This window comes from Rhinolophus sinicus, chromosome 5 (genome assembly GCF_057876585.1).
Source record: "Rhinolophus sinicus isolate RSI-liver-muscle chromosome 5, RSI-T2T, whole genome shotgun sequence".
NCBI lineage: Eukaryota > Metazoa > Chordata > Mammalia > Chiroptera > Rhinolophidae > Rhinolophus > Rhinolophus sinicus.
Window position 1 is genome coordinate 87,428,338 of NC_142505.1, and position 25,590 is coordinate 87,453,927.

At 40.4% G+C, this 25,590-nt stretch overlaps 1 protein-coding gene across 3 annotated transcripts in view; it reads left to right on the forward strand.

The window, feature by feature from the left end:
• Positions 1-25,590, forward strand: part of STK32A (serine/threonine kinase 32A) — a 98,243-nt gene that overhangs the window by 44,520 nt on the left and 28,133 nt on the right. For all 3 annotated transcript variants that reach the window (XM_088798693.1, XM_019739132.3, XM_019739131.3), the window contains exons 5-6: positions 701-874; positions 20,883-20,920. In XM_088798693.1, coding sequence (XP_088654819.1) covers positions 701-874; positions 20,883-20,920 — 212 coding nt within the window. The remainder of the gene's footprint in view (positions 1-700; positions 875-20,882; positions 20,921-25,590) is intronic.

Below are 25,590 nucleotides of genomic sequence, written 5' to 3' on the forward strand. Positions count from 1 at the left end.
TTAACACTGTAGCGTGCTTCAGCGTCTGTCCCAGGGAAGTCACTTGGTAGAAACAGCAGCGATATTAGCTTTATTTTTTACTTATTATTGTCACCATCCTTCAAAACCGAACTCAGGGTTCATCTCTGCTGAGAAGCTGTCCCTTACCTCCCCATCCCAAAGACTGGTGAATTACTTCCTTGCACTGTGCACTTTCTTCTTTATTGCCCCTTTTATGTCTTTTTCTTATCATTAATGTGGTACATTTGTCATAATGTTGCTGGGCAATGAAGTCATTAGCGCAGAACAATGGACATGCGAATGGTTCAAGGAGGCCTCGTAATTCATATTTTATGGACCTCCTGCAACAGTGTGGTTAGGATCTGATCATGAATGATAAGTGTATAAATGGGGTTTTCTTTATTTCTCAGGCTGTACAAACAACAGTTAATGAGTACGTGCTATCTGCCGGGCATGACTTAGATACTATACTTTATTCTTTACTGTGATCAAATGTGGTAGATATCCTTGTCATTCTCATCTCATACATGTGGAAACTGAGGGCCACAGGGTCGTCGAACTAGTGACAGACCATCTACTCCCAAAGCTTGAGCTCTCAGCTCAACAACTCTTTGTTGCGGTCTGTAGGGTATTCTTTGCCTCTCGGACTCTCTAGTGCGTGAATGCATTATACACACGTCCATGTCTAATTCTGTTCCAGGTACTCCTTCCAAGATGAGGAGGACATGTTCATGGTGGTGGACCTCCTGCTAGGTGGGGACCTGCGTTATCACCTGCAGCAGAATGTCCGCTTCCAGGAAGTCACCGTGAAGCTCTTCATCTGCGAGCTCACCATGGCCCTAGACTACCTGCAGAGCCAGCGCATCATTCACAGGTGGGTCGCGTCCCAGGGGACGGCCTTGGATGGAGTGCACGGGAAAGAATTCACAACCTGCTGCATTCAACAGGTCCTTGTTAAACATGACACTTCATCCTCACCTAATTCTTACAACAGTCCCTTGAAGTAGCATTATTGTCCTTCTTTTGCAGATTAAAACAAAAAACAAACTAAGCACATCGTACCCAAGATTAGAGTCAGTCAAGAGCAAGACCAGAATCAATAAATACTGATGCTATCTTATCACAAGCCTGGATAAAGAGGAGGAAAGCTGACATATAGGAACTTAATAAATATTAAATGAATTAATTGAAATAGAAATTAAGGACATTCATAAAGGGGGAAAAATGGAATAGGAAAGAAGAAAATTGGGGAGAAAGTTTGAGTCCTAACATCTGCCTGTCATCCCCCCTATATCAAGTTCCTGCTGTGTGTGCTGCAAATAGAAGTCAGCAAAAGCAACGTGTCTCCTTCACTTGGAGCATGTGTGTTACATTAAGACAAACAAATACAGTTGAGCTGTGAACAGTGTGGGAGTTAGGGCTGTTGATCTCCCTCTCACTCAGTTGAAAATCCACATACAACTTTTGACTCCCCAAAAACAACTACAGTTGTCCCTCGGTATCTGCATGGGATGGTCCCAGGACCTTGGTACATACTCAAGTCCGGGATTCACAAGTCTCTTATATGAAATGATGTAAAACAATTCATACAGTCAACCCTCTGCATGTGAGGATTGCCAACCATCAGGAGTGTTTTCGATCCCTGGTTGGTTGAATTCATAAATGCCAAACCCAGGGATACAGAGGGCTGACTGTGTGTTTATTGAGAAAAATCCATGTATTAAGTGGCCCTCTGCAGTTCAAACCTGTGTTGTTTAAGGGTCAACTGTAACGCAACTAGCGATAAACCCACACAGACAAGAGAGAGGAAAAGAGAATATGCTACATTTATAAAGAAATTGGTAGTTTTAATGATGATTTCCTATAGAGTATCTCACTTGATCTTTGTGATAAGTGATCAGAGAAGATGTAGCTAGACTAGTATTAAATATGAGAAAACCATGATTAGGATACATTGAATTATCATCCAGGTTATTTATAAGAATTTTGAACCTAATCACCATAAAAGGAACTACTATTTACTGACGGCTTATTACATGCCAGGTGCTGCTAAGTACTTTCATGTTATTCTCAAAACCCAAGGAGGACTCCCCATTTCACTATAGTATCCCCACTATACAGATGAGAAAACTGTGGCTCAAACATTTGCCAAGGACAGCTGACAAATGGCGTTGCCAGGATTTAAACCTAGTTATCTCTGATCCTAGAGTCAGAGCTCTGCCTACAGTCCCAACTGCATTAATTGCACACATGAAATATATGCATTGATACATCATTAAACGACAAATCAACACACGTGACTGCCATTGTCATCTCTAATCCTTAAAGAATTTGCTGAGTTTTTATGTACAATTATGTCTCATTTAGTAGAAATTTGGCTAGAGAAAATGTTTGCCTGCCACTAACTGACATTTATGTGGAATTTATCTGGATTATTGCAGAACCTGTGGAAGAAGATGTAACATCATAATTTATAGATTCTCTGTGCAGGCAACATAAACCAATCTCTTTCTCTCTCTCTTTTTTTTTTTTTTTTTTTGCCTTGGCTCTGTACACTTATGTAGCTAGTATTTAATTTCCTGTCTTTGGAAGGGCCTATTTTTATTGGAAATGTGCTCTTCACGCAACAGATAAATGGAAAGTACTGGTAGACTAGTGAATCATGACGTAGATTCTCAGAAGTAAATTTATGCACCTGGTGTTTTGTCAATAACTAGGAATCCTGTTCACAAGCAATCTTTCCCTCACACTGGTTTCTGTCCTCCCGTGGTCCTTTCTGAGGAGCACTTTTCATATGTGTAGCCTATGAAGTCCCTCTCAGAGCTGAACTGCCACCCCACAGTCTGTTTTGGTTGCTGACATTACAGAGCTCAGAAAGGAGACAGCACCCAAGGGAAACCAGCATCGCCTTTTAACCTTCTTGCTCTGTTCATATCTTGGTTCTGTGCCTTCTTTCTCTGGGCTTCACTTTCCCTGTCATCACAAGTCAAGATGCTTTGAGCACTTTTATGGTATGCTTAGTTATTACTGTGTTCCAAAAGGAGTTCAGGAGGGGAAAAAAAAGAAAAGAAAACAAAACAGAAAACCTGATCCAATCAGTACCCTCGAGGAGCTTACTAATACCAAATATCATTGTTCTGTCCTTCTCTCCCTCACTGTGTATCGCTCCCATCATCATGTTGCCACTTTAATAAGAAACCAAGGACTAACTTTCTGTTCCTTGCCCTTTGTACATCCACAATCGTGACTTCATGCCTGTCTTCAGAAGGGCCTATTTGTACCGCAGTGTCTCCTCACCGTGGCAAATGAATGGAAGGCAAACTCAGTGATGTTTTGAATGCCATGTGAAGATGACATCCTCTTGGGATCAAAAGACAATTCAGGTTTATTTCTGTTGCCTACAAGGTCCACCCCACTTCCCCATGTGCTATATTCTGTAGGCAATTGTGGTATCTTGTACCTTTCCTGAGGAGTTGTGACATTTTTGGTGTGTACTTCATTAATGTCTCTCTCCTCTACCGAACTGTAAACTCCATGAGTGAGGGGCATGTGTATTTTTGCTGTTCAGTGTAAAATCAGTGTGCAGCAAAAATGTGAAGGAATGAACATTGCCTGAACCACATGAGTGACTGGTTGACTAGAAGCCTGGGCTTACAAATAACAAAGACAAAATTAAAATATAAGGCATTAAAGCCCAAAATTTGAGACCTACCTTGGTCTTCACGTTGGGTAACCATATAATGTGTCATCCAAACAAGCATACTCCTGAGAATAAAAGGAATTGCTATTAGTAATTACGCTGGGACAACAGGCAAAACTCAAAAGTGGTCTGGGAAAATTGGGACATATATCAACATCATTAAGGCTTTCCAAGACAGTAGTATCCAAATAGACAGTTTAATTGCGAGAGAGCTCTAAGACCCGGACTTTCTGGCCTTGGAGCGCCAGATAGCAATTTGAAATGGGGTCAACGTCTTAAAAACATGTACATGGGAAACTAAGCAGTGCCTCTTTGTCTAAGGCATTTGAGGGATCATGATGGTGGCACTCTGAGGGTGGGGCGCCTGGGGCAGAGTTAAGAGTATGAAGAACAATACAGAAGAAGAGACAGAGGCTTCTGAGTAATTCTAAAATCTCTTTTTTCAAAAGAATCAGCAAATTCATGCTGGATTTGACTGAATCTAAGATAACACAACTTCTCTCAGCTACTCAGAAGATTGCATTGTAAGACACATCCTGAGTTCAAAGATATTAAAGCATGACTGAAGAAGAACTGATGAAATGCAATCGATTCCCCAGACAAGGAAAGACCATCTGCATAAAACTGCAGCTATAAAATCTGTGACTTCCTAAATTCAGACTGGAAACATTTTGCCTCTGGACACGGTAGAACATTCAAAATTATCCACAACAGTCAGCAAAGGTGTGTGGAGCAGCAGCTGCAGCTTTCTCAATTTTAGAAAACTAGAAGATAGCTTACTGAGGGTTTCCTGGGCGCCAGGCGCTCTGCGAACATACTGTTGTCAATTACCTCATTCCATCTGCCCACGGCTCCCGGAGGCTGATGATGTTATTGTCCCCTTTTTACAGTTGATGAAACTCTGGTTCAGAAAGCAACTTAGCTAAGAATGAGGAGAGGCTGCACTTGAGGGGAAGGCAGAGCTCTTAGCCACTCTCCGCCCTATGGATACTTATTGATCACAGTCTGTAAGCCCAGAGGAGGGAGTGGTTTGTAAGGCATGACCGCCTGCCTCAAGCTCCCTCAGTTTCTGTACAGGCAAAGATGGTACATATAGAACCTACAAATGATAGAACTGCCTAAAACTAGAAGATAGGTTGTGTGAGAAAGACGGAAGTACTTCGGAGAAGGTAGTTTCGGGTAATGGAACGAAGTTTCTTGAGAGATCAGAGGGGTTAAAAAGGATTTTAATAGCCAAAGCAGGAAGGAGAGTCTAGTCCTTGTAAAGGGAGCTAAATGAGTGAAAGTATTCATTTGTCTCTCTGTGTAACACTGAATGGACTGCTCTGATATTTTTGTTTGCATTGACTTTCCTGCCAGCAATGTCTAGCCTAGTTATTTTAAAAACACCATAGGTCCTGTTTCTGCCATACACTCCAAGTGAGACATAAATGAGTTTTTGTTTAATTTTGTTTGTGGATTTTTTTAAAAATCTACAGACTTGAATTTTTTTGTGTACTTTTCTAAATATTTAGACTATTTAGTGAATTTTCCTCAATTTCAGAATCTTTCTTTTTCTATACTTGTGAAAGACGCAAGACTTCATAATAACCATTAATTTTGAATTATACAATTAGACAGTTTTCTTGTTAGTCAAGAAGTCAATTGTTTTTCTATGAGTACAGCTTTGAAAATCAGCTTTAATTTCCAAATTATGGTCAGGTACTAATTCAATATTCCCCTTACTTGCATGCAATCGGTGAATGAAGGTTTTAAAATATGAACAAAGTGATTAATTGCTTTAAAAAAAAATAAGATTAAGGAAAATGAAGCTCATTACAATCCTTTCTGTGGGGTAATATTATTTTATATGTGGATTGCCACAATTTCTTCAGTGAATAATGTGAGGCAAAGTAATTGTTACAGTCCAAAGACAGTTTGTATTCACTCTCTTGTCAGATGTTAAAGAAGTCTTAATTGTGAATTTAAGCTAATGAGAAGAACTTCCATGGGACAGTTAAAAAATAAGCCATCTTGGCTCAAAATACAAGTTGAATGGATGTTTAATTTTTTCATCCTCTTTCTAAGAATTACCCCTACTCTAATGAAGTTATAACTCACTGATTTTAAATTCCTATAGGAAGGAGACAAAAATCGAATTAAGGAATTTGTGTAAATAATTGCAGTACGACAGAAAGAGCTGCAAAAATTTCATCTGCAGTTGATCACAGATACATTGAAGTAGGAATAAAAGAAAATTTATGATTGCCCAAAAAAGACAGGGTGGTAGTTTTATTCATCATCTTTGTCTTCTCTGTTATAATACTAGGAACCGATAACTGATACCCAGGTTCATCTCAGAGCCTCTGTAAGATGCTCTTAGGAATTAGTCTTCACATATGCCCTCTTGGACTGCAGTAACTACTTGTTAGAAGTTTCCATCATTCTTCTAGAAATTGGCATCTTGATAGTGAAGAGGAATAACGTTTGTATCATAAACACTCACTCAAAGAATGATTCTTGAGCACGTTTGCCAAACAATGCTCAGTGCTGACCTCTAATGGTGAAAGGACAGATGGCTCCCCTTCATTCAGAGTTGGTAATATTCCCGGGTGAAAGGGAGTCAAGTAAACACTTAAGACTCGTTTCAGAAAGGTGTGAAATTCTGTGGCATGTACTGTAAAGAAAATAAGCAGTTATGTGTATGTCCTGAGCTATATGCAACCCTCACACTCTTCACAACGGTCATGATCATACTTTTAATTGTAGCCCCTGGATCACAATGTTCATAAAACACCCTCTCTCCCTCCTAAACTGAATCCATTATGGGTGGAGACTACACCTCCCTAGTGTTCTAATCCCCATTATATAATCTAATCCACAGTGATTGCTGAATAAATCCATGACGGACGAAATCTATAGGACAGTATTACAAGTGGGGATTATACAAGACATGAACATCCGGAGGTGGACTCGCCATAGTCTGTCCACCATACTTCCTCTAAAGAAGTTGTACTATGCCAGAATCTGGCACCAATGTCTTCTACGACCTTCAACATAGTCCTGCACTTCCCTGTCAAGGAAAAAGGGAGGAGGTGTGACCGAATGATCAGGAATATTTCATATCTAAGGGTCTGAGGTGATTTCTTCTCCGCCCTGGTAGGATGTTCTTTAAAGTATGATCTCATTACTCTCTGCCACACACCTATTTCTCCCCAAGAAGGCTGCATGACGGAAATGAACTGTCTAAAGAGCATGTGACAGAGGTGTGATAAACAGCTCTCAGCACATTTACTAATCAAGGTCTTATTTGCAATCAGTTGTGAACCGAAATGTTTTAACCAAGGCCTTTAGTGGGTTACAGGCAGAGATCTGCTAGGCTGCGATTGCCCGTTTTTGTCTGACTCACACACATTGCAGTGTCTTGGAAGTCACATTTTATTATCCTGAGATAATTCATAGGAAAAAATAAGATCTTTCTGCAGCTAATCATTTTAGTCAATGAACACTGAGTGACAATTGAGCTCCTTATGAAGGAACTTGCCAACACAGTGACACCCCAGCTTTCTGAAGCCCATGGGAATGAGGCATCTGGAAAGACGTTTTTTTAAATTCCTGGAGATGTTTACTCCTTTCTGCTCACCAACATTTTGACCATTTAATTTACACTACAAAATACACGTGTCACTTTCTTCATGAGTTAGGGCAAGCTATAACTTATTATGCAAATACCATTATTTTTATAGTCGATAATACCATGATGGGGTTAAGTAACTTGGCCAGTAGCATCCAGTTAGTATACTAAGGCTAGATACAAACATAGGATTATCTGATTCAAAGACCATCTCTTCGTATTAGGCTCCCTTGGTTTCACTTTTAGACATCCTCAAGGTCAGATGAGCTATTTAGTGCTCTTTACCCAATAGCAACAAACATTAGATACATATTTTCAGTTGGTATTACAGATTAAATTGTGTCCCCCCAAAATTGATGTTTTGAAGTCCTAACCCCCACTATCTCAGAATGTGACCTTATTAGGAAATAAAGTGTTTACAGAGGTAATTAAATAAACAGTTCATTAGGGTGAGCCCTCATCCAGTTTAATAACTGGTGTCCTTATTAGAAGAGGATATTTGGACACAGGGATAGACATACTCAGAGGGAGCTGATGTGAAGAGACACAGGAAGAACTACATGTGAATATGGAGGACGGGAAGGAAGCCAAAGATTGCCAGCCAACCAGCAGAAGCTAGGAATAAGAAAGAATCCCCACCTATACATTACAAGGGGAGCAGGTCCCTGCTGACACCTTCATTTTGGACTTCCAACCTCCAAAATTGTGAGACAATATATTTCTGGGTTTTTCTTAAGTCACTGAGTTTGTGGTACTTTGTTGTAGCAGCCCGAGCAAACTAATACAGTGTGTTTTTATAGTTCTCTTAGCTGCTAAGATTTCACTCTTCCCTTCTTTAGCAGGTGTTTCTCAGAGTAGCTTCTGTTCTTCACTCCTAATATGCTGCTTCGAATTATTATCGGATGGGAGACTGCATAACAAAACTTGTTAGAATGGTTTGTAAAATTAGGGTCACTCAAGAGAATATGCAGTAAGTCAAGTCCATTAAGCTTTAGTTTGTGGTAAACTGTTTTATCTTGCCCAGAGGCTATCTTTGCTTACTTTTGTATTTTCGATTTGATGAACTGTTTCAGCTATCCGTAGCTTTTTAATAACATTTCTGTGGTCCAAGGTGTTTTGTTTTGCTTTTAAATGTCTACAAGGGAAGTTAAATATTGATAATATTTTCTGTTTATTGCAATGGGATAATACAATAGATTTTGGTTTCAGGCTACCATTTTCTATGGAGAGGTTAAAAAAATGTCATCTTTTTGTTTTGGTAAATCTTCTCTGCGGTAACTTGCAAATGCTCCCTTTTTCTAACTCCCATAGCAGAAGGGCCACTTGAGCCTCAAAAACAAACGGCAGTTAAGTAATGAGGGTATTAGGTTGATATGTTCTATTCAGCACCTGCTCCCAAGCTACGAATAATGAATGAGCATGAATTACACATTGTGAAAACTGGAGAATCTGCCTTCTTTGTATTATGCATCAAGCAGTCTCAAAAAGAGCTTTGAAACAGTGCTTTTCACACAAGGCCACCCATTTGTGAAAACCCAGATGAAAAAAAGCAAAGAACTACTTGTGTGCAGGTTAACATTTAACTAGCCTGCTCTGAGCTTTTGATAATTTCTATAAGGTTAAGAGTTTCGTTAATATGCAAGCTGTGACTTGGTCCAAGTTAAATTTTACTTTGCCTAGTACACACTTTAATACAAAGCGTAAGCGTCATTCTGTCAGGTTTAGTCCTGTAACACAAGTATTGATCACTTATTTACGTACTGGGCACATGGTTTCTGTCCTCTTAGAGCTTATAGTGTAGTTGAGCAGACAGACAAGGAACAAGGAACCAAATTCATACAGAACCGTGCTAGTTACAGACTGCTTAGTGCTTTATGGGAAATGAAGCAGGACCTAAGAGAGTACAAGTTTGGGGATGAAGGCTACTTAGCATGGTGCTCAAAGAAGACCCAGGCAATAGGTGGCATTGGAGCCAACCCTTGCAGGACAAGCAGTTCTAAGGTGTTTATGTCTTGGAGCAGAACAGAGGCCTTTGTGTTTGGAACATGTGAGAAAGGAGGAAAGTGGTTCCGGAAGCTGGAACCAAGGCTAGACCCTCTTACCCTATTTAAGCCAATACTCTAGCTCAACCTTATTTCTTATCTGTTTTTCAGTGAAAATATGGAGCCAGCCAGAAAGGGGGACATATTTGCATTTGTTACCAGTTTGGAGATAAGGGTACAGCATTCGCGGGGAGTGGTAAGAAAATAAAGATGGAAATGCTGGAGAATGGGATCCATCAGCCGTTCCAGACATTACAGCAAGAAACAGCCTTACAAGTGGCCTCAGTAGAGCTCCAGTGGGCAGAACTATGAGTAAGGCCTTGAATCAGACAGAGCTCCTATTTAGTTGTCACCCACTGCTACCGTTTTACTGGTCATTTATCAATGGCCTCCAGGATTTTTACTGATCAGTGCCCTGCTCCAATTAGTCAGTGTTTGTGCCTTGTGAAGTATTTGAATATCACTCCTGGTGTCAGGTAAACACAAGGTAGTGAGTCCTGACCCTGCCCACAATACTGGATAACACTAGCATACAGTAGTTACATCAGCTCTCTGTGCCTCAGTGGTCCCATCTAGGAAATAGGGATCATAATTGTACCTATGTCACAAAGTTGTTTGAGGATAATATGGAATAAAGCATTGAAAGAGCTTCTCCTGGATTCTCACATGTTGCATTAAGTGAAATCTGTCGTTAGTACATCAAAATGGTTCAGTGATAGTTGAAAACAACTATTCATTACTTAACATTCTCAATTTATCATCAGTTTCTCACCACCTAGCACTTCCTATACCGGACACTATTGGTTCAATGTTTTCTGAAAGTGAAGTTGAACAATTACTCTGTGCCAGATGCTATACTAAGCGTTTTACATGCATCATTTCACTAAATCTACACAACAACCCTATAAAGCGACACTATTAGTGTCCTCAATGTACAGATTTGGGGGACTGAACCTCAGAAGTATATTACCAAACACATCTTTGGTCTCTACAGAAAACCTAAGGGACATGGGTTTAAACAGTAAAGGGGATTTATTATCTTAGGATACTGGGAAACACAGATGTCTGCCAGACTTAGAGGTTATCTTCATTCATCACCTCAGCAGCATCACCAGTTACCTGGTTTCCCTCATTCTCTTCTCTGCTCTCCATGTGGTCACTGCACCCTCAGCTTGTTCTTCTAGGTGGTTGCAAGAAAGCTGCCCACAGCCCAGGACTCCACGTTGAGTCCTTTAAACCGCAGGACAGCAAGGACGCTTCTTCCTCAGAAGCCCACAGCCTAACTCTTCTTTCTATGTAATGGCTTAATTTGGGTCATCGGCCCATCCCTGAACCAGTAACTGGGACTGTGGGACGGGGCAACTCTTACTAGCTTAGGCCTGAGTCACAGAACCCTCCCCTCAAGTCAGGGGTTTCCCCAAAGCACATGGAAGGCAGACACAATGTACATTATACATGGTTATAACTTGCCCAAGGTCACAGAACTACTAAGTTCTGAGCTGAGATTTGAACCTGAGTCATCTGACTCCAAAGTCCACACTGTTAATATCTAGGATCTACGGCTTCCCAAATAAACCTAGTAATCCCTGGGGTTGGATAGAACTATCTGTGCTTGAGATGATTACCAACATTATTCTATATTCCAATATAGTCATGCAACCTAAAACTCATTATATGTGTATATATAATGCATATGCATATATATGTATATTCATTATATATGTATATAATGTTTACATGTATGTAATGTATACATTATATGTATATTTGTATATAATAATGAATTTTAGGTTGCATGACTATATTAGTACATAGAAAATATATAGAGACGGTGTGTTAATGTACACATACATGCATAAACACACACAGACTACATAGTACAATACAGTATAGCATATACAAGGCTCATGTTTAGTCTATATACGGGCATGGCCATACCAGTTGTAAAAATACCGAAATACGTGTATTTCAGTGTATTGGTTGGTAAAGAGCTGCTGCCTGAGCTCTCTTGCTACCACAGTCCCTTCCCTGCCCCCCTCGACCTCCTGTCTTCTACTCCTCCACCCACCCTCTACTTCCCTTGATCCAAATGCTAAAGTGTTACCTGTGGGCCCAGCAGCAGGGGACCCTCAGTTTCTGCTCCTGTGCCAGTGTCAGCATCCATGCTAATTAGCCCATGACTGTGCTGTTCTATTGTTAAATATTTTGAACATCACCCCAGACTATCTGCAGGTAGATGCATAGATACTGTACATGTGCATGATATTTAAGATACAGGATACTATACCACATGTATAGTTTCCTTTTACTAGTAAGAGCTAGCACTTACTTGGTGGTTAGTGCACATCAGGCACTGTTCTAATTACAAGTATTAACCATATTTAACTCTCACAGCAGCTCTGTAAGTACCAGTATAATCATTCCCATCTTACAAATGAGGAAGTAAGGCACATGGAGAATTAGTGACTTGCCAGGGTCAAATGCAACCAGGCTGGAATTCAATGCCAGGTCATCTGGTGCCAGCGTTTCTGCTCTGTACTTCTGCTCCCTTACTGCCTAGCTATAGGAGATGCCGAAATTCACCTTGCTTCCTTTCCTTGGTAACAGAACCCCAATTTGTGAACAAGATGCCCAGTCCCATGTTGGGTGAGGACTGGCCTAAGTCAGTCATCAAAGTCCTGCTCCCCCGCCCATCAGAGTCTCCTTGAATGTGGGCTATGAGCCACTATGGCCAATGGGACCCAAGGGGGGATTATACTGTAAGGGCCTTTGGAAAAACTTCCCTTTCCCTAATAAAAGATTATAAATCCAGCTAGTGCTGACCTTCCCTGCTTCTTTCTGCCCCATCGCATATGTGATGTCTGGAGCTGGAGCAACCATTCTGAGACCACGAGACAGCAAACCAAATTGCTAAGACAACAAACCAAAAGATAGAATGAGACCGGGTCTTTGATGATGTAGAACCACTGCACGGACCCTGGACTGCCTGCTTCTCCCACAGACTGTTTATGAGAAAATCACAGCACTTATTGGTGCCCGTCTGCCAAAGGCCACAGGAACATACCTGTGGTTCAACAACGTTGAGCTTGTTGATATTTGTTCCAAAAGGAAGATTGCATCCATGGCAAACGGTGAGGCATCTCAGAAGAGGGTCTGGGGAAGGGCTTGCAGAGGATTTGGGCTGTGTTAGGTGAGTTGGGGAAGGTTTGCGGAATCATAATTTTCCTCCAATTTGGGTGCTGCCAGAAAGAGGGGCAATCCTATGGCTGAGCATTTTCATGGCTTTTATCTACGAGGTGAGAGGAATGGAGTGGGTCAGTGTTGTCACTGGTAAAGACACAGCCGTCACTTGCGTTATCCAGGTCAGGGGGTGTACAGTCCATTTTATAGTTGGCACAGGCTCTTGCTTTTGTGTTCAGATACGATTCCATGCTCATATGGTTGTGACCCAGTCCAATGTTGGTGTTCAACAAAGCCCAGTCTTTGCAATGGAGCAGCTCCCAGCTGGGAGCTGTCAGAGGCTGCTGTATGCATTCTCACACTCTTTGCTTAAGCCAGTGAAGTCAGGTTTTCCGTCACTAGTAACAAGACCCATTTCAACCCAACACACTAGTTAATACCAACCCTAACTCCCTATCTCCGCACTTCAGTTTTGCTCATTTAAGCAACTAATACTAACATGTTCCTCCCCGAGCCCTCTTTGACCACAGAATCTGCCAAGAAAACTCATTTGACAGCTTCCATTTCTTTGCCTTGCGCCCAATTTCTATTTTTTCCCTACAGGGCTGTTGTCCTGGACATCGGGTCTGCCCTGGCTGGCCCCCTTCTTCTGTCTGCTTTAGACTTTATGGCCACCCGCAGTCCCATCACCGTGTCTCCTTCGCAGGCATTAGAGCCAGGGTCTGGGTTTACATAGCCCATGCTTACATCCTGGCGCCACCACTCAGGAGCTACATGGCTTAGAAAGTTGCCCCATTTCTGTAGAACTCATTCTCATTACCTGTAAAATTGGGATAGTACTAGAATGTACCTCTAGGGTTTGGGGTGGATTCAGTGAAATAATACATGTAAAACATTTAGCATGGTTTCTGGCACATCATACATAATCCATGTTGGTACCTTATTATAATTTCATAGTCCTTAAAAGATAGTAAAGCAAAACATTCTAGGGTGTACACTAGCTGGTTTTATTCTGTAACCTTTTGTGGGTTTTTTTTCGGCCAGACATAGTGCCTGATACAGAACTTCTCTCATCTTCCAAAAGCCAATGGGCTCATAGTTGGCTCTGGAAGGATTCAGATGTTCTTTCAGCTTCATTTTTTATTATTATTCTCTTGGTGCCTAGGAGAGTTAATGTGTTTCATTTTCCAAGTGGCAAGTTTATTTTTCCGACTACTAGAGAGGATACTTTTAATTCTCATGTTCAAATGGAGCAAATTACTTTTCATCTCTAATTGAATTCTCCTCTTCTTTACTTAATTAAAAAAACAACAACACCACCCTCTCACAACAGTTTATCTGCTACCATCAACACACTACAACTGATCTTGTCCCTTTTTAGTTCCTGGTACTATATAGACTCTTTCCCTCCCTCTAACTAGTACATTTCTTTACTGAAAACCTCAGTAAAGAAATGGGGTTGAGGGAAGGACCCAGGAGATCTGAGTTCAGGCTGGTCACTGCAGCTGAGTGATTTGGGTCAGGTCCTTAGTGTTCTGTGTCCTTGCCTCCTGAGTGGTAGAATGCATAAATGTGACCTAGGTTTCTAGTATCTGTGTGAATCCAGATTAAAGGAAATAATGGTAAGGAATGAGCATCGACTAATGCTAAACTGCAAGGCGGGAGGGAAGCCTTGTCATCTGAACATTCCGCGTCCAAAGACGGCAAGATGGTTAAAAATATCATTACTGGGATCATGGCATATGGCCATACTTCTCAAACTGGAATGTTTGTACAACTGTACAGTTGGGGATCTGTAACATCAGAATAAGTGTGATTCACCATCTTGGAAAAACAGATTTACTCCACAGCAAGAGATGTCAAACTTTACTTTTACGTTAAAGGAGCCATGGATATGTTATAGGAGAGAAAAGTACAAATCTACACGATTTTCAAATATACAACAGAAACTATGAGAACAAATTAAACTTGCTACAGACCAATTTGAACCAGGTCCCTGGGTATGTGAGGACAGTATTCTCTCTCCTTAAAGAAGTAAAATATAAACATTTGAGATTTAACTAAGATTGCACCTCACAATCTTCCGTCATAACCCCAGCTCTGTCAATTACTAGTCATGTAATCTTGTACAGTCAAGTACAGTCATGTGCCATTTAAGCATGGGAATATGTTTTGAGAAACGTGTCAGCAGATGATTGGTTTGTTGTGTACTTACAGAAACCTAGATTGTATAGCTTACGGCACGCCTGGGCTATGTGTATAATCTTATGGGACCACCATTACATACGTGGCCTATCATTTACCAAAACATCATTAGATGGCACATGGCTATAATTTAAACTCTCTGAGCCACCCCTTCTTCATCTGCAAAAATGGGTGTAATATCTAAGTTATGGAGCTATTGTGAGGAATAAAAGATATGTTGTCCCTCCAGTGCCTGCCACATGCCTGCCGGAACATGCACAATCAATGGTAGCTATAACCATTCTCATTACTCACAGGAAGTACAGCAGGTTGAAAAAAATGTTAGCAACCCTCCTCAAACACCTCTTCTTATGGCCATGGCAGGAACTGCAGATCAATCTTGGCCCTCTTTCTCCTTGAATATGGAGGCCCTCCTTATCAACACAGGCAGACACTGCCAATTAAAAAGATGCTGAGTTTAGAATCGAGTTGCCGTGCTCTATAAAATAAACCAGTGAGTAATCGTGGAAAGAGCATGATATATAAATTCCATGTCTGCCATTTATGTGCTGTGTCATTGTGGGCAAGTCCGTGCCCTTAGGTCACCATTTGTGTATTGGTCGAATGTGTATCCTGCTGCTTTCCTCTGATAAATCAGTCAGGAGAGCTGGCCTTCAGGGAGCCTTCTTTAGAAGAAGGCTTCAGTGAATCAGAGGGTTGGGGTGCAAAGGTGTTTTAAAGGCCCGCTTAGCACGCTGTTCTCTGCTGCACCCCTCATTCGCAGCTTGTCCAGCCTTTGTAACAACATCCATGTTGCATTTTAAAATTTTGAGGTAGTGCAGGCCAGCTTTGGACTGTATAACTATAAAGAAGTTCTTCCTCAGATCTTGACTTAAATGGCTCTTTTTAATTCCTTCAACTGGTCTTTAGCAAAGAATTTGAATCCTTTTTTCTCCCCATGGTCTTCTAACATCTGGTCCCTACCGCCTTTTGTCACACTACCAAAGACACATGTCTTTGTTGGGTGACTATCTTGATAAGTAGCTTCAGCTGTACGGCCTGGAGCAGAGTGAGAACATGAGATGGGGATCTAACAATCTAGCTTCTGTCTTGCTGAGTGGGCAAATAAGCTAAACTGTTCCAGACAACGCAGGAGAAACTCAGAGGCCATGAGAGAAGAAGACACCTGAGAGAGGGAAGACATGGTGAGGGTGCTGATATCTGGAGTGACACATTGGGAAATGATGCATAATTCACAAAGGGATACTGTATGACATTTTCCTGGTGGCAAAATCACTGCCCTCATCACCTTACTTATTGATACATAATGGAATCATATCTAGTATATTGGCACGACAAATGAAAAGCAAAGCTATCCATGAAAAGCCAGTTATGCCTAAAATGAATATGCAAATATGTAATTATATATATATAATTTTTATATTTTAATAATTTACTTAAATCAATAGTGAATCTAATTTTTATATCTTATATAATAAGGTAGACATACAGGCAATATTTACTGCAATGCCTGAAAACCCTCAGTCCCTTTACTTAATTTCCTTGTAATGGCTTCTGCAACTCACATTGCTTTGAGCAAACTGTGGGAAATGCTGGAGTCGAACAAAAACAACAAAAGAAGTAGCCAGAAAGTTGCTAAGAAAATAAATATTAAAAGTTCTCATCACAAGAAAAAAAAGAATTGTAACTATACATGGTGATGGATATTAACTAGGCTGATTGTGATCATTTCAAAATATATACAAATGCAGAATCATTACGGTGTACATCTTAAATAATACAATGTTCTATGTCAATTATATCTCAATTTTTTAAAAAAAGAGAAGAATCCACTTGGTAAGAAAGAGATGGAGGATGATACCTGGTTTATAATAATCCAATCCTGACAGCTGTTCACTTCTGCCTCCTCTTCCAAACTATGTGTTTTTACTTACAATTGCACCTCACACTCTCCCACCCCGACCCTACTCTTTTCTTAACACTCATAGATCTGTTTATGGGACCACTAGCCTTTGTGTGACAGCCTAAGTAATCTACTATAGAATTATATGTATAATATATTTTCCCCTCTCAGAATTTGGAGAGGACCCAATCTAGGAGAACACTATGTAACAAAGAATTAAACCTAAACTGTGGACCTGTCAGAAAGCTGTGGGACACTGGAGATGTTGATTTTGGTTTGGATACACTGATTTTCTTGTTCTCCGTTCTCACAATACCCATATCAGGTTGCAGGGTGAGCAACTTGATTCCAGCTTAGGCGCAGTGAAAGGATGTAATTAGCTTATTAAGTTCTGCTAATGTCTTGTAAAGTAATTCAAGTGAGAACAGCAGCTATATCAGTTCCGCCTTGGACCCTACCCCAGGCGGTTTGCACACTGCTATTCCTAATTCCCCTCTGGGAATCAACTGACCCCGGAGGCCATGGCCTTTCCTGTTTCAGCTAATCAAGATGCTGTGAAGGATTTCTATAGAATTCATTCAAACTTCTGGAATAGTAAGTCATGTATTTCTTTTTTCCCCAAGAAAAGAAAAGAGCAAAAACAAAAGAACACCAATCAAAAGAAAAACCAAATCAAACCAAAACAACTCTCTGTCTCTGCCAGATGTATTTACTGTTTGCCAACTAAAAAAAATTGATCATTTTTAGTAAGTGGGTGACTTGTACATTAAAGTGAGAATAATGAAAAAGTGATTTCTGCACAGTTTGCGCCTATGATTTCAGGGGGGGACTATAGAATTTGGGGAGGGCCAATCCAGAAGTTTGAGAAGCCAAGGAACCAGCTTTACTCATTTTTATCACAAATATTTGCTCATACTTCAGCACTTCTTTTGTTTTGGGCACTTCTGTAAAGCCTGAAAGCTACAGCACTAACCAATACAGAAAAGAGGTCCTTTCTCTGCGAATGCAGTGGTCTCGGTGTGTTAGATATGCCAGTTTGGTAATTGTATTGAGTAGAAGGTCATGCTGGTGGGGGGTGGGGTTGGCTGGAATAATGACAAAGGGATGATTAAAGGAATGGGAGTAAGGAAACAATTGGATGGGATAGATGAAAACAGTGGCGGAAAGTCAGGGAAATGAGAGGTAGAGGTATTAGGAGTACCGTCCACACCGATATTGTAATCACCAAATAATGGTAAATACCAGTGAGCGGGAATTCGTTAGCTACCTGCTAATGATATCTAGGTTGTAAGAGACCTCCCTATATAATTTAACCGAATAATTGTCCATCACTTTCACATGCATAGATCAGCTTTTAAGACGTTCATATTTTAAAATCAGATTGATAGTCTTAGATTTGGAGAATGCCTGGATGGTATTTATGAACATGGCTGCACATCAGAAGGGTCTGTCTTTGGACGGACAGCCAGGCCCATTCACAGATAGGCTGATTGCTGTAGGACTGAGCTAGGTCACAGAAATCATGCTGGGGTCACCCTAGGCGATTCTGAACATACCCAGGTTTGGTGACCACTGAGTCATACCATATTATAGATCGCCTTAAATAAAACCGTATTATAGATTGCCTTACATGAAAGAAACATTTTAGCACAAGTTATTTCATATTTTGTATTATTTGAGAAGACTGAAAAGATAAGGAAGTGGTCCTAAATTTCTAGAAAATCTCAACTTGTTCTAGCAGAAATTTTTATGTAGCACACTGGGTAAAAAATGTTATCATACTGCAGTTTACCCTGTAGTGACTTATAAGTTACCTCATCACATTTTGGATAAACTATGTACTTAGAATCTATGCCTGGATACTTTATTTTTATACTAAAAGTCCACATTTTCTTTTATAATTGTCTTCGGTTTTCCTCGTATTCCATTTCTGAATTTAGTAGTAAACATTCCACATCACCACTCTAAACCTTTTTTGGCATGGTCCCTTATGAACCTTTCTTATTATTCCCTCCATCCTCATTTGTCTTTATATTTCCTGGGTCTTAGCACAGTGACTTATCAAAGTAGATAAATATTTGATGAATATAAGATTGAAGTAAGAGGTGTCACATGAAACTAATTGTTACCTCTCTGATCTTTGTATTCTTCTGTAAGCATCAAGGTAGTTTCTGGGGTAAGTAGTGGGTATAATGATCTGTGGCTTTAATAAATAAGAAAGATGATGCTTAGGGATTTATAGAAAGCTCGTAAAGTAGCAAACCCACAGCAATTCATTTCCCCCAGTGAGCTCTTATAAATTCTAGCCACGAAATCATTACACTGATCTTGCCATACCCAGGTCTCTTCTTTCCTGGCAGAGCTCCTAAGGGCCTCCTCCTTGCCTGGCAAACACTAACTGATGCTCAGTGGGTGTAGGTCTCAAAGAGACAGTAAGAGCCTAACACCTGGTTTACCTCAAGCTTTAAGCTGTAGATTGTTTGGTGGTGCTCTATAGTGCTCTGGTAGATATTGTTAGGATTAGCTTTGAGTGCACTAGCAATTCTCCTGGTGTCATTTAGTTATTCATTTACTTCCCACTAGGCACTGCAAGCCTATGTGATGGAGCATGACATTACTCTAGAAATCATTCCTGACATCAAGGAGATCATGATCCAGTAGGAGAAAAAATAAATATATAAGTGTGATAACTGGTATGACGGAAGAAGTATACCCTGCAGAGCACATAGGAGGGACTGTTGACTCAGAATTGGGAAATCAGGGAAGACTACCTGTAGGAAGTGGCATCTGAGATAAAAGCTGAGGGATGAATCTGGGGGTAGTGGTGAGAGGGCTCTGATTCAGGCAAAGGAGCAGCAGAAGATGAGGGGATACAAAGTGCATTTAGGGGACTCCATGTGCTTCCATGTGGCTGGAGTGCAAGAGCCAATTATGAAAGGGCCTTTATTCCATATGAATGAGTTTGGATTTGTTAACTCCTGAAATAATGGCATCAATCAAAGGGTGGAATCTGCAATATTGAGAAAGAGTGTAGGCATAGAAACATGCAATTCGAAAACCCCTTATTCTCTTTTTAGCAAATTGTACCCAGCACCAGAGAAAAAGTGCCACAGCTAAAGATGATCACTTATGAATCCAGAATTAACTTTAAGAACCGAACAAAGTAATGAGAAGAGACTCAAAGTTCATGAGACGACCCACGCACCTGCATGCTGGGTGTGGCATATACTAAATTCTATGTGTAGGTAAGGGGCTTGTTATTCATTAGTATTTTGAAGAAAAGAGGACCTTTATCATCTTGGTCTGTCAAAGACTAAGGTCACCTTATTCAAGGGACATAAAAGCCACTTGACTAAGCTGAAAATGAGTTCCCAAAACCGATTTCAGAATTTCTTCCCTAATGGCTTCTGCGAATTTAGGTTGACTGGCTTTAATGGTACATTAAGGAAGGGCAGTAAATACCTGAGGGTGGAGGAGTGAGAGCTGTTCTAAACAACAAGGCTGTTCTCTGACAGAGGATCACTGCTTACAATAATGTTTGTTTCAGGAGAATTCTGAAAACTCTATGGGCCGTTCCTCTAAGTATTTACCATCAAACTACTCCCGTCATTGGAAGAGGGTGGATTTTGCTCCCTCCTATGGATTTAAGGACCTGCCAAAGCATGGAAGACTAGTGCAAATTTTTTATCAACTACCCCAGGGATAAAATTTATTAAGTAGAGAATTATAGCATCATTCTTAAAAAAAATTATATTCTCTGCAAATTTAAGATCTAATCACATTATAGACCTTTTTTTCTTATTTTATAGAGTGTTTACATTTACTCCAGACTTACACAGATGAAAATAATAATTAGTAACCCTATGTTATGACAGTTTAAATGCCCCATATGACCCTATGGAGCAATACTTACATGCTTCCATATCATATGCTTTAGAAATTAAGAGTCTAAGCTTTTGAATGAGACCGAACTAGGTTCAGAGTCCCATTCCTCCATTGACTAGCTGTGACCTTGAGCTAAGTTATTTAACTTCTTTAAGCCTCAGTTTTCTGATCTAGAAATTGGGGGTAACCATCTCATAGATTCACTGTGAGAACTGAATGAAACTGTGGTAAGAGCCGAGTATACTGTTTCAACCCTACTTAGCACTCTTGAGCATTTTCCTGTTTACCCTTTAGTTCTGTTTGTGTGTTTGTTTTTATTATGAGCAACTTCCTCTTTTCTTTTTACCCCCCTAGGGATATGAAGCCTGACAATATTTTGCTTGATGAACATGGTAAGTAAATGATTTGTTTGCAACCAACATGACTTGCATGTAGAACAAAATTGATTATCCCTAGCAAACAATCCTTACACGGGGGAAACGTATCTCACATGATTCAGTTGAATCATACGTACAAATTCCATTTTACAAGAGGGTGGGACAACATGGGGAAGTTCTAGGATTTATAGCAATGGCACGGTACACCGATACACCCTTAAAAAACATTGAATTTGCATAATGAGAAAGTCATTCGCTCTTCAATTTCTTTCCACTCCTGCTGATTTAAGAAAATCACAGTCTTTTTGGTGCTGGTTTGCCCTAATATCTTTACAACAATCATCTCCCCTTTGTCCCCCCCATAAAGACAGAACAGGCCTCAAGCTTTGAGCATTTGGCAGGCAGTATCTCCCTAGAAATTTGCAACACAATTTTGTTCTCTTTGTGTCTACTTTTATGCTTTCCTTCTTAGGAGGGCAAATTGGTTTTACATTTGCAGAAGAGATATCAAGTTTTCTGTCCAAAGACGCTTTCAGCTTAAGAAGTCAGACAAAGAAAAATACAAAGGTGACAGTTTATGAGATACCCAGATATGAACGTGACATGGCAAGAACCATGAAAGTGAAAAGTGAATGCCTGAAGTTCAAGAAACCCTGATTAAAGATATCCTATATAACAAGCTTTTGCCAGCAATGATGAAATGTGTCTAACTGTTTCCTAATACTTATTTTCATGTGCATTTGGATTTATTGGTATATCAGAGTAGACCTGTGGTACACACAGTCTGCCAGTTATAAATGTTACAGTGGCAGTAAGATCCTTGTTTTCAGAGAGCTGCTAGATGAATAGTGAATCTGCCAAGCTCCTTATTCATTTGACTTTAACACAAGGGATTTGCAAGTAGGACCGAAACTCCAAGTACGATCCATTGTTCATTATTTATTTACCTAGTTGCATTTTAAACCTGATTTGCCAGACCCCACCTGGGCTCAGAGGGCTAAGAAACGCTTTGGCATATGACCTATAATTTCAAAGCTCAGGGTCATTATTTATTGATAGACTGTCTAAAAAGATTTTTCCACTTTCTTTCAACACTTTGTTTCTTTCTTTCTTTTACTGCTTGTGACATTTGGGAACAGATTCTCTGAATTTCAGAAATGTGAGTAATGGTGAGACTTACCATGTTTCCCCGAAAATAAGACCTAGCCGGACCATCAGCTCTAATGAATCTTTTGGAGCAAAAATTAAAATATGGTCTTATTTTATTATAACATAAGACCAGGTATAATATGATATGATATATGATATGACATGATATGATATGATATAATATATAATACCAGGTGTTACATTAATTTTTGCTCCAAAAGACGCATTAGAGCTGATGGTCTAGCTAGGTCTTATTTTCAGGGAAACACGGTAGCATGAAGGTGACTTCCATAATTACACCAGCTATCCCTGCCTTAAACGGGAAGGAAGATCCTCTCTCACCCTGGCGCAAATAAACTCTCCGGGGCCTCCCCACAATTGTGGAGAGGGCCTCCCCAAACCTACAGAGGCCAACTTTGCACCATTTAAGACAAGGTGCTCCATCAGCCCACTACAGCCTTACAAAGGTGCATGACTGGCTGGTCAAGCAGAATCCAGGTTGGGGTTCTGTCTCCACCAACCCCGGGTGCCTTTGTGCACAATATATTGCTCTGCCGTTTGTTGAGGCCCTGAATGGAGACACACAGATCCTGTCAACCAAAACCTGTTCAAGGTTTACCTTCTATTTCAGAGAACAGTGTTTTAATCTTAGATTTCAAACATGGTTTCATCTTATTTCTACCACGAGTCCGTTCTGTTCTCTCTCTTTCAACTTCTTTCTCCCCCTCATGGTCTTGTCAACTGGGTAATTGTAGATTAGGAGAAAGGTCCAGAAATAAATTAATCTTCACATTTAACCACCCTTAGAGGCTACCCTTGTGAAAGACTGTGTAACAGTATAGTTAAGAGGTTGGATTCTAGAGCCAAATCGCCTGAGTTCAAAACCCATTTGACCCTCTCACCAGCTCTGAGAAGGGCAACAGGTTGCCTAAACTTTCTTTGCACCTTCATTTCTTCAGGGACCAAAAGAGTACTTACTTTTTAGGGTCACTGTTAAGGACTAACTGACATACTATTTATAAAGTACTAGATTGCAATGTCTGCCACAAGGAAATCACTCAATAAAAGTTAAATATTAGTATGATTCATGAGATAGTAGGGGCTTTCTCCCCTAGGGAAGGAAGCTGAGATCACTTCACCTTGTCTTACGAAGCTTTGTCTATATCAAAGTCAGTGAATGATGGGTACTTACCTGCCTCTACTAAAGAATTATTTTGATTCCAGAAGGGATACACCAAAGGTTCTGGGTGTCTACTTGTTAGGTCTTATGTTTAAACAATTTTGTTGAACCCTAATCTCAGATACACTGTCAATTGTCCATTCTGCTTTCCTTCATGTGTGCAGGGAGCTAACCCTGCTTTTCAGGGCATTTATTCTTGGCGGGGCTGGAGCCAGTTAGTTGCTCTGGGACTATGAGCAGTGGTTCCAGTTGACCGATGGGAGAGTTCCAACTACACCTGTTATCTGGTGTACTGGTTACAATGGCCCCTTTCAATCTCAAGTTTTGGGGTTTAGACAATGAATTAAGATAGGGCTTTTCTGTATTATATTCTGCAGTTAATAAGAGACTGACTGCAGTTAATAAGAGAAACATTGTTTTGGGAAGGACTTTGTGAACGGGTAAAAGCAAGCAAATAAACAACAAAGGCTGGGAGCTGTTCTCTAAACATTGTCCTGGGATCCCTTTCTGGAGAAAATAATCTTTTTTTTTTGAGAAAATAATTTTCAAGGTTATTTACTTTCTGTTTATCAAGATTCTGAAAAACTAAAGTTTTCAGGCATTGTTCAGAGACCACTTTTCGGTGAATAAATCCCTGGATCCCCACCACCCTGAGCTCATTATGCAGAGCTGCTCTTGTGAGACTCTACTGAGCCACAGACCAATGCCTGCCTTCCAGAGGGCCTTCTGCTGTGATTTTCCATGTCTCATATCTGAAACCCTCTTTTATCATCTCCATCCACATTTATAGTATTTCACCCCTGATGGGCCATCACGTGCCCCTCTTCCATGGGAATTTTAGCAACTGTGAAGGAAAGTGCCTATTTCCTATCTGTCTCCTGTGCCCGTTCCTCTCCGTGAGCTGTGTATCATACTACATTCCTTATATTTCATTCGGCACCATTCAGCGACAGGCAGAAACTTTGTTTTACTGATTCATATTGGTTCATATTCATCAGAAAAGACTGATATTTAAAGGAGCTAAATCCTTTCATAAAATGAGGAATCTTGCCACGGCGTGAATGAACATTCCTTGTACATCAGAATTTGACTTAAAAAAAATGTTTTTAATTTAGAGTATACCGGCTACTGTTCTCCCCAAATGTCTCACTCACTAGTTCAGAGCCTAAGGTGGCATTAGATCTTGACTGGCTCATAGCCCAGTGTCCTGATATATATATTCATATCCTACCAATTGAAGTACTCCATCCAATTCTATCAATTCCATAGTGTCTAAAATTCTTGTGTTTTTCTTAAATTATTCAGGAAATAAATGCTGTAACCAGAGGAACAATACTGTCTGTGTAATATATCTGAGAAAAATGACAATTATGGCATCATCTATAATTTAGATTTCTTCATATCACTAGTCACAGGGAACAGAGAAAGGTAAAAAGTCAATCTGGGGCGGGGTGTGAGGAACAACGAAGCCCACCACCTTAACAGCTCCTCCTTGCAGAATCCTAAACAAATATATATCCCTCTGTAACACTGGAGTTTCTGATCATGACAAACAGAAACAATTGAACACTCACTAACTGCCAGATGCTGAGCTGTCTTCCAGTCATTATTTCATTTGATCTTCCTAACAACCACATGAGAAGGCTATTATCCCAATTTTACATAGAGCATAAGTCAACCTTCTTAAGGTAACACAGCTAGTTAGTAGCAGAACCTGGACTTGACGCCCAGTAGTCTGACCCCGGAAAATCGGCCCTTCACCACAGTATCTCCCGGCTCACCTATTTTGTACCAAATCTTGCGAACCCCTAATCTAGTGCCTTGAGCATGACCCATGAGAGAGAGAAAGAAAAATCTGAGCCCACCTATATGCTATGATAGGGTGAGTTATCTAAATCATCTGTTGGTACCACTCAAGCAAGAAAACATTCACTTTTAGCTAGATAAGTGCTGCTTTTACTTTATTAAAATGTCATCACATAAACAAACACAAAACCACTTGGGCACAAAACAAACCCTGGCAATAAAGGCAGGGAGACTATCTTTAGCAGCAGACTAGATGCTATCAAAGTAGACCGTGAAGTTTGGCAGGGGGAGTGTGGGCTGTGGGACATGGAAGAAGAACCAGATGACAGCCCCTCCAATTACAGCCCTGTCTCATCCAAACCACAGAAGCATGTAAATGGAAATGCCAACACTTCATGATCCCCTGGACGCATATGACTTTCATGCCAACAGCTAACGTAACCAGCTTGTCTGCCTGAGGTGGTACTGCCCCTTTCCTCCTCCTCGCTGTAAATGCAAGGGCCCTAGTACACTTTGCAGGGTGTGCTCCCTGCTGAACTTAAGTGTTAGA